The 13666-nt window shown below is 48.2% G+C and overlaps 2 protein-coding genes across 4 annotated transcripts in view; both read right to left on the bottom strand.

Moving 5' to 3' along the window:
* Positions 1–13666, bottom strand: part of LOC138745756 (uncharacterized) — a 404057-nt gene that overhangs the window by 305781 nt on the left and 84610 nt on the right. The window lies entirely within an intron of this gene.
* The window catches only part of LOC138745755 (glycogen synthase kinase-3-like), a 54208-nt gene that overhangs the window by 39011 nt on the left and 1531 nt on the right, over positions 1–13666 (bottom strand). For 2 of the 3 annotated variants that reach the window (XM_069903028.1, XM_069903029.1), the window contains exon 2: positions 13001–13096. In XM_069903028.1, coding sequence (XP_069759129.1) covers positions 13001–13002 — 2 coding nt within the window. In that variant the 5' untranslated portion in view covers positions 13003–13096. Of the gene's footprint in view, positions 1–12216; positions 12299–13000; positions 13097–13666 lie in introns of all 3 variants that reach the window. The other variant, XM_069903030.1, reaches the window with a different exon arrangement.

The following is a 13666-nucleotide window of genomic DNA, read 5'->3' as shown; positions in this document are numbered from 1 at the left end:
AAAAGTGTGAGCCAGGATTGAATCGCTCCTCCAACAGGATTCCGTAAATGGAGGACAGGGGCTGTAATCCTTTAATGGTGTTATTCTGGTCGGCTTTCTCACAGGAAGTCGAGCACGTCGATTTTGGACTGATTCAGGGTGAGGGCGACCCTGAACTGTTCTGTCCATCATCATGTGCTGTAAACCCCTAGATGGCTGCTTTTGCGGTGAGCCCAGGCAGCCAGTGCCCCATTGTCAGTGTCTGGTGGGGAGGTGGAGTCAGTGCATCTTTGAGCAACTTTGGCCAAGGCCACATTGTGCGCAGCCTCCTCTATGGTGTTGCAGGTCTGGATGTCTACGTGGTGAACTGTGATCTCTCTGTGGGGGCTTGGTCCCAGAGCAACTGCCCGTGGTGCTGTCCCCAAAGGGGGCATCGTGGATTTCTCACCCTGTCTCATGCCATTGGGCCATACAGACCACCATGCCATTGGCCACTGCCCATGAATCGGGGTGGATGTTAATGGGCCCAGTGGTGTCCTGAAGTGTGAATGCCATTGCTGCCAGTTCAGCAAGTTGGCTGGAGCCCCCCTCTCCCTCTTTGATGATGACGTTCCCCATGGTAGAGTAGAGAGCCGCTGCCTTCCGGTATTGATTACCCCCTTTCCAGCGGCTCGAGCTGCCTGTGATCCAGGCTTGTATCTGGCTGTGTGGGCTCACTGCAAAATCAGCCACCGATGGGCTGACAGCACATGACAATGGGCAGAACAGTTCAGGGTCGCCCTCACCCGGAATCAGTTCAAAACCAACGTGCTTGACTTCCCCATCTGTCAGCAGGTAAAGTCAAGAGGAAGGCCAACAGGGCCTCCGGGACAAATTTGCTGTGGCATGGGAGCTGGTCGTGTATGGCAGATCAATGATATTGGACTCCTCCCTCACCAAGATTAAAAAAATACCTAGTATATCCTGACCATGGTGAATACGTATTCTGCTGCACTGGTGGCAGTGTCCTGTGAGAAAGCCAACCAGAATAACACCATTAAAGGATTACAGCCCCTGTCCTCCATTTACGGAATCCTGTCGGAGGTGCCGATCCAATCCGGGCTCACACTTTTCGGGGTCTAAAGCCCAAGAATGGGCTGCTGAGGTGGAGATATCCTGGCTGCTCCACATCCCCTATCTCCCCCAGGCATCCGGGTCAGTTGAAAGGATGAAAGGCCAGTTCACGGAGAGCATCTGCACTCTGACCCCCTTGCACACATCAAAGTGAGGGGGGGTGGCTGACGGAGCTGCAACAGGCTGTGAATCACTTTAACACACGCCCCACCGGCCAAGGAGACATCCGCATATCTCACCACCTTTAACACTCACATCCCCGGAAACAGATCCCCCCAAATCCCCCGAGACTGAAGACTTGGGGAGAGTATGGGTACAACAGCCATGAAGTCCACCCCAAAAGGGGGGAGATTGTTGCTTTCAGTGCTGGAGATTCCCAGTGGTTCGCAATTCTGGGCCTAACCAACCTCTCCTGTCTCCACACCCACCATCTCACAAAGGGACAATGAGTTTTTTTTCCACCCCACAGGAACATGCAATGCCTGCTTCTACCCTTGCTGCTAGCGGCAACCATTTGCAATGTCAGATTGCTGATCACGTTCCTCTCCATAACCTATGATTTCACCACCACCACGAACAGATCGGACTGCTGGATCTGTGTCCAAACTCCAGCACACACCAAACAAGCATTACCACTCACCCCCAACCAACTGGACGACTCTCAGATGAACTGCCTACCGAGACTCTTTGCTCCAGTGGGTTTGGGTTAACTGTATGGGGTGGACCTAATGGCAGCTCACCACCCCTGGTATCTCTGCTTAACACTATCCCTTCCACCGACTCCCAATGGGGTGGATGCTTCAGGAACTGGTATTTTTCTGCCTAAAAGTGGACCACCACTCGAGTCCCGACACTCTGCATCATCCCACAACTCATCCATAGACCAAAGAAGTGTTGGTGCAGACTCCCCCACAGACACACCTCCACCCTCCCAGTCGGCAACAGTGACGACCGGCACAGAGGGTACCCGGGCTCCGCACTCCATTGGTGTCACCAAGCTGGGGGGCCCCTGTACCTTGAATGGCACCCACTGGGAAGGTGGCCACCGTGCCTACTCCTGGCTTCCTGTCACCTGGTAGGGCTGCCATTTCTCCACATTCGTGGTGGCCTACATCTACTCTTTTGATGACATAGGGGAGCACCCAGCCTTTGGTGACCACTGCAACAAGAGAGCTTTTACTGCAGGCGAATGGTTCTGGATGATCGCCTTCCCCAGATATGGCACTGCATGGCTCTCCAATGAAGTGACCCAGATGACCACCCTCCTGGAGATGTTGGCCAATGAGACAGCAGTGTTCCTGCACCATACAAAGGACACCCTGACCTGGACAGTTGTGGAGCTGGAGAAGAGACCTATGGTGACAATGCCAAATCGGATGGCCCTGGACTACCTGCTGGTGGCTGTACTGTCATTGGCCAGGAGGGCTGCACCTACATTCCCAAGGAATCCTCTAACATCACCCATCGGGCTGACCACATTCGGGACTCAGTGGCCAAAATTCAAAAATCCAGGGACCAGATCCACAAGCATCACCACCTCATGGGGACCCTGGGGGCCATATGGCTCCACGGGTGGCATTTGGGTGACTATCATTCACTTGGGGACTGCAATTATTTTTGTTATCATTGCTATAGTTATTCCATGATGAGATGGACAATTTACATGCACATCGGCATATAATAAGACCTTCTTATTACCTGTCGCACTTTATTGGCAAGCAGTGTGTCTTCCGAAGGGGTGGATTGTCATGGAGTGGCAGTGTCCACCACCTGGTGGCGCTGCTTTGCTCCAGTTTGGTGGATACATTACCTGCCAATCAAGGTCAAAGACTCACTCCAAGCCATCAAGGTGACCCTTGCGATTGGTCCACCTAAATCACCAGGAGCTGCAGTCCAGGCAGCCCGGCTAGACTCAACCATGACCTTCACCCAACTGGCCAAACTCAATCACCAGGAGCTGCAGTCCAGACATCCATGCCAGACTCACACCTGACCTTCACCCAATTGGCCCATGTGAATCACCTCGACTGACCCCTGCCAAGCCCCTGCACTTGGCTTCGAGCATTGGCCACAGCATTCAATGGGGCCCAGCCTTCCCTGAGTGATTTGCCCTCCCAGCATGGCCCGCAGAACTATAAAGGACCATGTCCCCCTTTGTTCTGCCTCTTTTAACTCCTCGTGGCTAGTAGGTAGCACCTTCCACACTGGGTTGGGGTGAGTCTCGAGGTTAAGTAGGGGAGGGAACTCACAATATCACCTTGATCCTGAATGTTGAATGTGTACATTCATGTAATTTCCCCCAGGCTCCCTGCGTACTCTGTGTGTAGAAGTTTGCCTAACATATCGACCCTGTTGTCCTGTTTCCATCCCCAAAATAAAAGTGTGCTTTGTACCTCCGCTTTGGTCTGGTTCTTAAACTGTGGGACCCACATGGACCCGACAACAATGGAGGAGGGGAAGCAAAGTATTTTGTCAATAAATGGAGAGTCAAATCACAAGAAAAAAAGACAGATAGATCTGATCAGAACGTGGCAAGAAATTAATGTATGTTTAGGGAAAATTGTAGGGATCTCAAGAAAAGTACCAGTGTGTCAAAATATGAACAGAGGCAATAGAATATTAAATTTGTGTTATGACAGAGTATAAGATATTTTGAAGACTGCTACATGGAAGAAATTCTTCAAACAATTAAGCACAAATACGGAGTGGCTAGTGGGACCTTCTTCTATTTTCTCCCACTTAGATCATTCTTAAGAGAAAGATAGGGACCAACGTTGACCCCACCTAAAATTAGTGAAATGGAACAAAGAGTCTGGATGGGGAAAACACCTAAATTTATCAATGAAAATTCAAAACCAGGATAGCAGAGGTCAGGAGAAAGATGGGAGTCGGACTTGGATGTGACAATTTCAGAAAGAAGCTGGTCAGATTGGTGTAAGGACAGCACAACATCAATTAGAAAAGCAGGATATGGACTGGTTCAGTCTAATATTTTACACCAATTCTATCTTACCCCAGAAAAATGACCTAAGTATCAGAAATGTGTTTCAGATGTGGGAAGGAGATTTTATAAACATCAAATATAATATGGGGGAAAGGATTAATATAAATCGAAACAAAGGTGGAAGGAAGATTGAAATATAAAAATTCAAGAAGAAATAGGGTCAAGATTGTGTCAAGAGTGTTACAAATATGATTAATGCCAGATATAAAATACAATTCTCCACATCAATTCTGCTATACTTCATATAAATTAAATGGACTTATCTCCAATTATTCCGAGAAATGTTTTCAATGTAATCAGGTGATCGGGACTTTTTTTTCCATTTTGGTTTGGACCTGTGTAAAAGTGGAAGATGTTTGGAAGGATTACAATATATTATTAGGACAAATTATGAAGATAAAAATACAAAAGGACGCGAGAATATATGTGCTTGGTCATATTTATGAAGCAGATACAAAACTGAAGTTGGAAAAATATCAAATAAACTTTCTGAGTCCAGCCATAGCAGCAGTGAAGAAATGTGCAACACTAACGTGGAGAGCAGAGAGTTTTGTAACGAGGGATGGGACATTGAAATGCAAAACTGTGTCACCATATAACCATTGACAGAGCGGAAACAGGCCATGTCAGCTTTTCGAGTCCACACCGGTTCACCAGAACAAATCCACTAGCTCAATCCTCCCACTCTCCGCCAATATCCCTCCAACCCCCTCACCTCCATGTACACATCCAACCTTCTCTTAAATGACAGAAGGGACCCTGCTGCAACTATCTCATTCGGAAGAACATTCCATTCAGCAACCAGAATCTGAGTGAAGAAGCATCCTCTAATACTTCTCCTAAAGTTTTGCCTTCTTACCCTTAACTCATGGCCTCTTGTTCCAACCTTCCCTTTTTCTCAGGGGAATGATTTTGTTTATGTCTATTCTATCTATTCCTTTCATAATTTTAAATAGCTCCATCAAGTCGCCTCTCAGTCGTCGACATTCCAATGAATAAAGTCCCAGTCTCCTTAATCTCTCCCTGTAATCCAGATGCTGTAAGCTAGGCAACATCCTTGTAAATCTTCTCTGCACCCTCTCCAGCTTATCTATATCCTTCCTATAGTTTGGAGACTAGAATTGAGCACAGTACTCCAAACCTGGCCTCACCAATGCCTTAAACAGCTGCAGAATGTCCTCCCAGCTCCTACACTCTTCACTATGGTTTATGAAGGACAGCTGACCATATGCCTTCTTAACCACCCTGTCTACATGGGAATCCACCTTCAGTGAACTCGGTACCATAACTCCAAGATCCCTCTGTTCCTCTCCATTCCTCGACACCCTCCCCTTAACTGTATTTGTCCTATTTTGAATATTTTTTTCTGGAATGCAGCACCTCACACTTGTCAACGTTAAATTCCATCTGTCAACTTTTCCAAACAAACCAAATCCTATAATCCAAGAGAACCTTCCTCACCATCCACCACTCCCCCTATTTTCGTATCATCTGCATATTTGCTTTCCCAATTAAGCACCTCCTCAACAAAATCATGAATATAAATGATAAACAGGGAACCCAACACTGATCCCTGAGCCACCCCGCTAGTCACAGGCTTCCATCCTAACAGATAGTTGTCCACCATGACTCGCTGCTTTCCATCTCCCAGCCACCTCTGAACCTATCTCACTATCTATTAATCCCTAGCGACTGAACCTTCCTAACTAACCTTACATGCAGTACCTTATCAAAAGCTTTACTAAAATTTAAATAGATCTCGTCAACCGCCCTACCTTCATCCACTTTTCTTATCACCTCTTTAAAACATCAACAAGATTCATCAAACATGATTTTCCCTTCACTAACCCATGCTGGGTGTCCCCAATCAATCCCTGCCTATCCAGATATTTGTACATACTATCTCGAAGTATACCATCTATAATCTTCCCCACTCGGAAGTCAAACTTACTGGCCGATAATTACTTGGCCTACACCTACTGCCTTTTTTGAACAACAGAACTACATTTGCAACCCTCCAATCCCGCGGCACCACACCCTCCTCCAGTGATCTTTGATAAATCATGTCAGTGGCCCAACTATTTGTTCCCTGACCTCCCTTAAAGTCCTGCGAAAAGTCCCATCAGGACCATGAGACATCCACCTTAATTGACCCTAGAAGCTCCAAAACTCTCGCTTTACTAATCCTTATCCTTTCCATAATTAAGCCCTTTGCCTCTCTGATCTTGTATAGCCCAATGTCCATTTCCCTCGTGAATACAGACGAGAAAAATTTGTTCAATATTTCTCCCATCTCATACGGTTCCTGAAATAGTTCACTAGTCCCATCATCCAGTGGACCTATTCTATGTTTAACCCTCCTTTTACTGTTCCCATATCTGAAAAACCCTGAGGATTCACCTTCACCTTATTAGCTATGGACACCTCATCCCTTCTTTTTGCCTTTCTAATTTCCATCTGAAGGTTCTTCCTGCAATCTAAGTAATGACCAGACATCTCCTTAATCCCTTGTTTTTTTATATTTGGTAATAGGCTTCCCTCTTTTCCCAAACCAACTTCTTAATTTCATCAAAAAACAATGGCTCCCTCGAACCTTTAGTCTTCCCCTTTGGCCTGACTGGAACATAAAGATCCTGTACTCTCAAAATCTCACCACTAAATGCCCCCCAAATTTTCTCTACATCCTCTCCAGGAAAAAGTTCAGCCCACACAACTCTCTGCAAATCCCTCCACATTTCTCCAAATCTGGCCTTCCTCCACTCGAAGAACTTCAACCTCGGACCCGACCTATTCCTTTCCATCATTAAGATAAAACTAATGGACCCATGATCACTGGATCCGAAGTTCTCGCTAATGCTCACCTCTGTCACCTGCCCCATTGCATTCCCAAACAACAGATCGAACACTGCTCCCCCTCTAGTTGGCGTCTCAACATATTGCTGCAAAAAGCAATCCTGAACACAATGCATAAATACTAAGCTATCCTGCCCTTTTACTGACTGCGTTTCCCAATTGATGTTTGGAAAATTGAAATCCCCAACCAACACCACCCTATTTCACTTGCATATCTCACATATTTCCTTGCACATTTACTCTCCTTGTTCACTTTCCCCATTTGGAGACCTATAATATACCAAAATAGTAACCTCAACCTTCTTGTTTTTCAGCTCTACCCACACTGCTTCTCTTGACGAGCCCTCCAGTCTATCTTGCCTCAGCACTGCTGTAATATCCTCCCTGACATGTAATGCCACACCTCCCCCTCTTGAACCACCAACTCTTGTCACATCTCAAGCAGCGAAATCGTGGAACATTCAACTGCCAGTCACAACCATCTTTCAACCACGTCTCGCTAATGGCCACAACATCATAATGCCACATGTCAATCCACTCCTTTAGCTCATCCAGCTTCTTTACTACACTCCTCACATTAAAATAAATACAACTCAGGGATCTCCTACATCCTACCTTCTGCAAATCCTCCTCTCTACCATTCTCACAATTTTCACTGCAACATCTGTTTACGACTTCCTGTTTTTCCGCCCTCAAATTATTTAAACTTGTCTCTTTCCTTATCCTACTAACCCTCACCGTATCACTATCGCCCTTTTCCTTTTATCCCTACAGAGTTTGACACCACACCTCTGCCCATCATAGTCTGACTATCCCCCTCCGCAGTATTCAAGGTGGAGTACTGATTTCTGAAGATTACAGACTCGGGTGCTTGCACATGAACCTGATGCCTCCCTTTCCTCCTCCTAACGGTAACCCACTGCACCTCGTCCCATGGGCCCATGTGCGACTATCTGCCTGTAGCTCTCGTCTATGATAGCCTCTTTCTACCTAACCAGAGTAAGGTCATCGAGCTGCAGCTCAAGTTCCTTGACCTGGTCCTTCAGGCCACACTCCTTGTCCGTGATGGCCTCACTCTCGCTAACCAGAGGGAGGACTAGATATCTGTCTCTGGATTCTCTGCTCAGGGGACCACCCTGCAGTATTCATCAAGTCCTGGCCTCTCTGTGTCAGCAGGAATTCTGTGCTGACCACTATCTGATGGCTTTGTTGTCAAAAATTTTGTCTATGAAAACTTTTCCACAAAGGTAATGTGCCAAAGTCCAGCTGACTGGGACATTGCGCCAATCCTTCAGAACACCTGAGACAGGGAGATCCTTGGTTCATAGAGGCACTTTGTGCCCTTGTACTTAGTTTCCATACTCAGCCTGATGCAGCCTCACACGATGAAGGCCACATTGGTTACACCCTTAACCCCATTGTAATGGAATATATATTTGGGAGAATCTAGTAAAATTAGAGTAGGTTAAATACATACACACATTTTAAAACAGATCTTATTTGAAATACTGAAGAATTCATATTCAGTTACATCACAGAAACGATGGAGAATGCTATGCACATTTCACAAGTAGCTGCTAATTGAAATGAGGTCATGAAATAACTAGACCATTGTTTTGGTTTGGAGACAGGCTGGCTGGTTGAATATCTACAAAATGCCGACAGAAAGGTCACCCCAGGGTTTTGTTTAGCTAAGACAACAGCTTGACCAAGAAGGATAACTTCTGTTGTTTGCTGAAGAGGTGGGTGGGGGGGGGGGTTTGCAAGTGAGAGAGTCACAAGGGCTTTCTAGTTGTCTCAATTGGAGTGAGAGAGAGAGAGAGAAAGGGCTGAAACAAGCTTTCTCATCCAGAGTGTGTGTGGCACTGAAAGCAGCTAAACAGTGCAAGCCAGGAGAAGATTGTATGAACCAGAGTGGCAGATGGCTGGAAGCGCTATCTGTCTGATGTTTCTCTCAGAATAAGTGGAACAGGAAGGAACACAGTGCTAGCATGAAAGAAAGAGGTTATTATCTGGAGAACCCTGATGGGCCAAGTTTTATCAGCGACACATTGAGCTGACTAATGGTGGTAGCTCAGTTGTGGAAATCCTGGAACAACAAATCTCTCTCTGCAAAGCCTACAGAACTTTCCTGAGTGGCAAAGCCTGATGAACTTTATACATGTTCAATTCCTTACACAGTATCAGAATTGCCTACAACTAGTGAACTTGGAAGAATGAGAAGTGAGATTGAACTGTGAACCAAATAACTTTTCTTAAATGTACACACACATCATACACATGCGCTTAGATTAGAAGGCGATTAAGGTTAGTTAAGTTAATAGAGATAAGTTAAAGTTTGATTCTGTTTTAATATTAAAAGATAAATAAAACAACTTATTTTTAAATAACGACTTGTCTTGGTGAATGTCTATTGCTGCTGGGTTTTGGGGTCCTTTGGGCTCATAACACCATAGTCTGGTGACGTACATGGACCTCCTTCCCACTCCATCCATTTTGGACCCCCACATGAAGAGGGAAACTGCTCTGGTAATAGCCAGGGCAGAGGTGTGTGGGATGGGCCACGCCTGCATCACACGCAGCAGTACCGAGAGCACCTTGCACCTGATGACCAGGTTCTTCCCCATTACTGCGAAGGAATGTCATTCCCACAGACCCAATTTCTGGTGAACCTTTACAATCGGCTCTGACCAATTCTTGTTGCATGCCTCGGCCTCTCCAAGCCAGTTCCCCGACACCTTCAGGTAGTCAGATCTGACTGTGAAGAGGACAGCGGACTGATTTACCAAAGTGCATTCCTCGCTTTTGTTCCAGTTTACCCTGGAACATAGCATTGTATACTTCTGGGCCCAGCCACTTCCAGACTTGTGTACAACTCAGCCGGTCTTCCAGAACTGGGGGTCTCTGTGCTGGTCCCTGTCTCCTGGAGCTGGGGGACTCTACACTGCTCCCTGTCTCCTGATATTGGTGCTTTGTTCTCTACCAGTCCCACAACACAACCCTGACCCCTTTACGGAATGTAGAGGTACAGAAGGATCAGTGAAAATATGGGTAGTTTTGCCAGGGTGGGGTCCATCCAGGAGCCTGATAACAGCAGGGAACCCGTGGAAGGGGATGGAGGGCATTCGATGGTGCACCAGCAGGACACTGCTGAGGGTGCGGATTCCCTCGGGCTCTCGAGGGTAGAAGGCGCAGGTTATTCCAATGGTTCAGGTGAGGTCGACCGTTTACATCCTGTACCACACGGATTGCAGGCTCTTCAATCTGAGGCACCTGCAAGCTCACTCCAAGACACAAGAGGAATTTGTCCGTGAACTACTCTTTGCAGATGATGCCCCTTTTGTTTCCCATTCAGAGCCAGCTCTCCAGTGCATGATGTCCTGTTTTGCGGAAACTGCCAAAATGTTTGGCCTGGAAGTCCAGCCTGAAGAAAACTGAGGTCCTCCATCAGCCAGCTCCCCACCATGACTACCAGCCCCACCACATCTCCATCGGGCACACAAAACTCAAAACGGTCAACCAGTTTACCTATCTCGGCTGCACCATTTCATCTGATGCAAGGATCGACAAAGAGACAGACAACAGACTCGCCAAGGCAAATAGCGCCTTTGGAAGACAACACAAAAGAGTCTGGAAAAACAACCACTTGAAGAAACACACAAAGATCGGTGAGTACAGAGCCGTTGTCATTACCACGCTCCTGTTTGGCTCCGAATCATGGGTCCTCTACCGGCATCACCTACGGCTCCTAGAATGCTTCCATCAGCGCTGTCTCCGCATCATCCTCAACATTCATTGGAATGACTTCATTACCAACATCGAAGTACTCGAGCTGGCAGAGTCCGCAAGCATTGAATCCATGCTGCCGAAGACCCAACTGTGCTGGAATGGACACATCTCCAGAATGGAGGACCATCGTCTTCCCAAGATCGTGTTCTATGGTGAGCTCTCCACTGGTCACCGAGACAGAGGTGCACCAAAGAAGAGGTACAAGGACTGCCTAAAGAAATCTCTTGGTGCCTGCCACATTGACCACCACCAGTGAGCTGATAGCGCCTCCAACCGTGCATCTTCGCACGTCACAGTTCGGCGGGCAGCAACCTCCTTTGAAGAAGACCGCAGAGCCCACCTCACTGACAAAAGACAAAGGAGGAAAAACCCAACACCCAACCCCAACCAACCAATTTTCCCTTGCAACCGCTGCAACCGTGCCTGCCTGTCCCGCATCAGACTTGTCAGTCACCAATGAGCCTGCAGCAGACGTGGACATATCCCTCCATAAATCTTCGTCCACGAAGCCAAGCCAAAGAGAGAGGTGAGGCCTGGGTCCAAATTAGAGCAGGCGCAGGTCATCAAAGGTGAACATAACAGGTGCCTGGAACTGTGATGAGGATACTAAGGGCTGGTAGAGGTAGGTAAGGAGGGGGTAGTTGTGTTCCGATGAGGGATTGATGAGGGAGAGGCCACATGGATGGGACTTCGAGACAAGGAGCCTCTGATTGTCCAGGGATGGGGCCTGTAAATAGACCCGCAGACATCCAGCACATAGCATCTTTGACCCAGTACCATCAGGAAGGAGATATGGAGGAACAAAATCAGGCTGACAGGCAGGGAAATAACTTCTTCCCACAGGACGTGAGATTGACAATGTAATGTGAGTTGAATGGGTCTGTGGAATGAAAAGGTTGAGAGGGATGTGGACTGTTTCCAAGCAGCTTGGCCAGCAGAAAAGAAGGGCCGAAAGGACTGTTTCGGAGTTGTCTATCTGGATCACACTTTTGAGTTGAATCCTTAATAAAATTCATGACAGGCTGGACTATCATTTTAGATGGAGATTTTAGATTGACACATGCAGCACGGGAACAGGCCCTTTCAGCCTATGAGCCACAACCACTCAATTACACCAATGACCTACAACCCCCAGTACATTTTAAATGGTGGAAGGACCAGGAGCACCTGGTGGAAACCCACGCAGACACAGGAATAATGTACAACTCCCCAGTGACAGTGTCAAATTCAAACTCGGCTTGCTGGCCTCTTGACAGCATTGTTCTAACCGCGGCACTAACCTCACCACTCTCAATGATTCCCAGGATTCTTCCTCCTACTTTCCATGAGTTGTGATTGCTTCCAATACCAGTGCCCTTGTTTCCCTAATGCTCTGACCCCTGCCCAGTGACTCTGTCCCCAATGCCTCTCCCTGGCCGGATGATCACCACTCTCTTTCCCAGGTCTCACCCAAATTTTAATACCCCAATTCCACTCACCCACAGGGCCAAGGGTAACGAGGAGGGGGAAGCTCCTGGCTGTGGTCACAAAGCTCGTTGAAGGACAATGGAAGCAGGAGTCCTGGAGCAAGAGGTGAAGGGCAGAGTTTACTGTAGCAACCAGCTGAACTGGGCTACATTCTCCAGGGTCGGGGGAGAGAGAGGACTGGCTCAGATGGGACAGATATCCCTGTGCCAAGGGTCAGGGGATTCCCCAGCTTGGTGAAGGTATGGGACGCTGCCACCGGGAAGGAGATGGAACACTGCCCTCCCCACATCTCCACTGTCTGGGGGTCCCAGGAGCAGCTCAGATTCCAAGGCCTATAGGTGGGGAAGGGGGATGGGTGATCGATTGGAGAGGATCCCAGTGAGAGAAAGGGTTTGGTGGGAGGACAGACCTGATGGAGGATGGGCCAATTGGGGTGGGGTTTGGGGATGGGGACTTTGGGCTGCGCATGTTGGGGGACAGGGGCTTGTTAAAGGCCCTGGTGGGAGGCAGGAGCTCTGGGGATGGTCCAAGAAATGGGCAGAGCATTGGGGAAGGGCCCAGAGGGGGACAGAGGCTTTGGGGATGGGATCGGTGGGGGAGAGGGTCTTTGTTGACAGGCCCGCTGGTGAACAGGGTTTTGGAGATGATCTCAACAGGGGAGGGGGTTGGGGACAGGCCTGGTGGGAAATGGGGGCTTTGGGGATGGTCCTGGTGGGTGACAGGGGACAGTATTGGGGATGGACCCAGAGGACGGAGACCACCCTTGGAGCTCTGCTTCACCATCGGGTCACTTACATTGGCCCACGGACGTGCTTTGATCTGTGAGAACTTGAATTCGGTGCACTTGGGGTTCATCTCCCGGATCTGCACCCTGGTTGAGGTCCCCAACACCTGTTGGAACAGAAACCACCTTTACTACTGGCTCGAGGTGAGGGGAGCAGGAGGGTGACAATGGGAGGGGATGCAGTGTATGTGTACCAGGTCAGGGACATGGGACGAGCCCTAGAACTGGGGTGGTGGTGAAGGCTGAAACCTTAGGAGCATTTAAGAGGCTCTGAGTCACGTGGATGAAAGAAGAACGGAGGGTTATAAGGGAGGGAGGGGTTAGTTATTTTTATTTTGGTAGGAATACATCGGTCGGCACAACATCGAGGGCCGAAGTGCTTGTACTGTGCTCTCGTGTTGTATGTTAAACCTGTTGGTCTTTCAGCAAGTGGAGATGTCAGGGCGGCAACGCTGTCGACTGGCACATTCCAGGCTGCAGGAGTCATGCGGAGGGATGGACAGTGGGTTGGCGCAGCCAACACGAAGGCACTATGGGGATGGATCATAATCCTCCCATTACCAGGCACTGAGAGGCTGAGACCAAGGGGAACTCCTCTAACAGCAGAGGGGGACAGTAACCACACGGTATCAAAGTGGTGGCAATGAAGGTAAACAGAGACGTATACAGCAATGTGC

The sequence above is a fragment of the Narcine bancroftii genome, chromosome 11, assembly GCF_036971445.1.
Source record: "Narcine bancroftii isolate sNarBan1 chromosome 11, sNarBan1.hap1, whole genome shotgun sequence".
Taxonomy (NCBI): Eukaryota; Metazoa; Chordata; class Chondrichthyes; order Torpediniformes; family Narcinidae; genus Narcine; species Narcine bancroftii.
The sequence above is the reverse complement of the archived record's forward strand: the minus strand, read 5'-3'. Positions and strand labels throughout refer to the sequence as shown.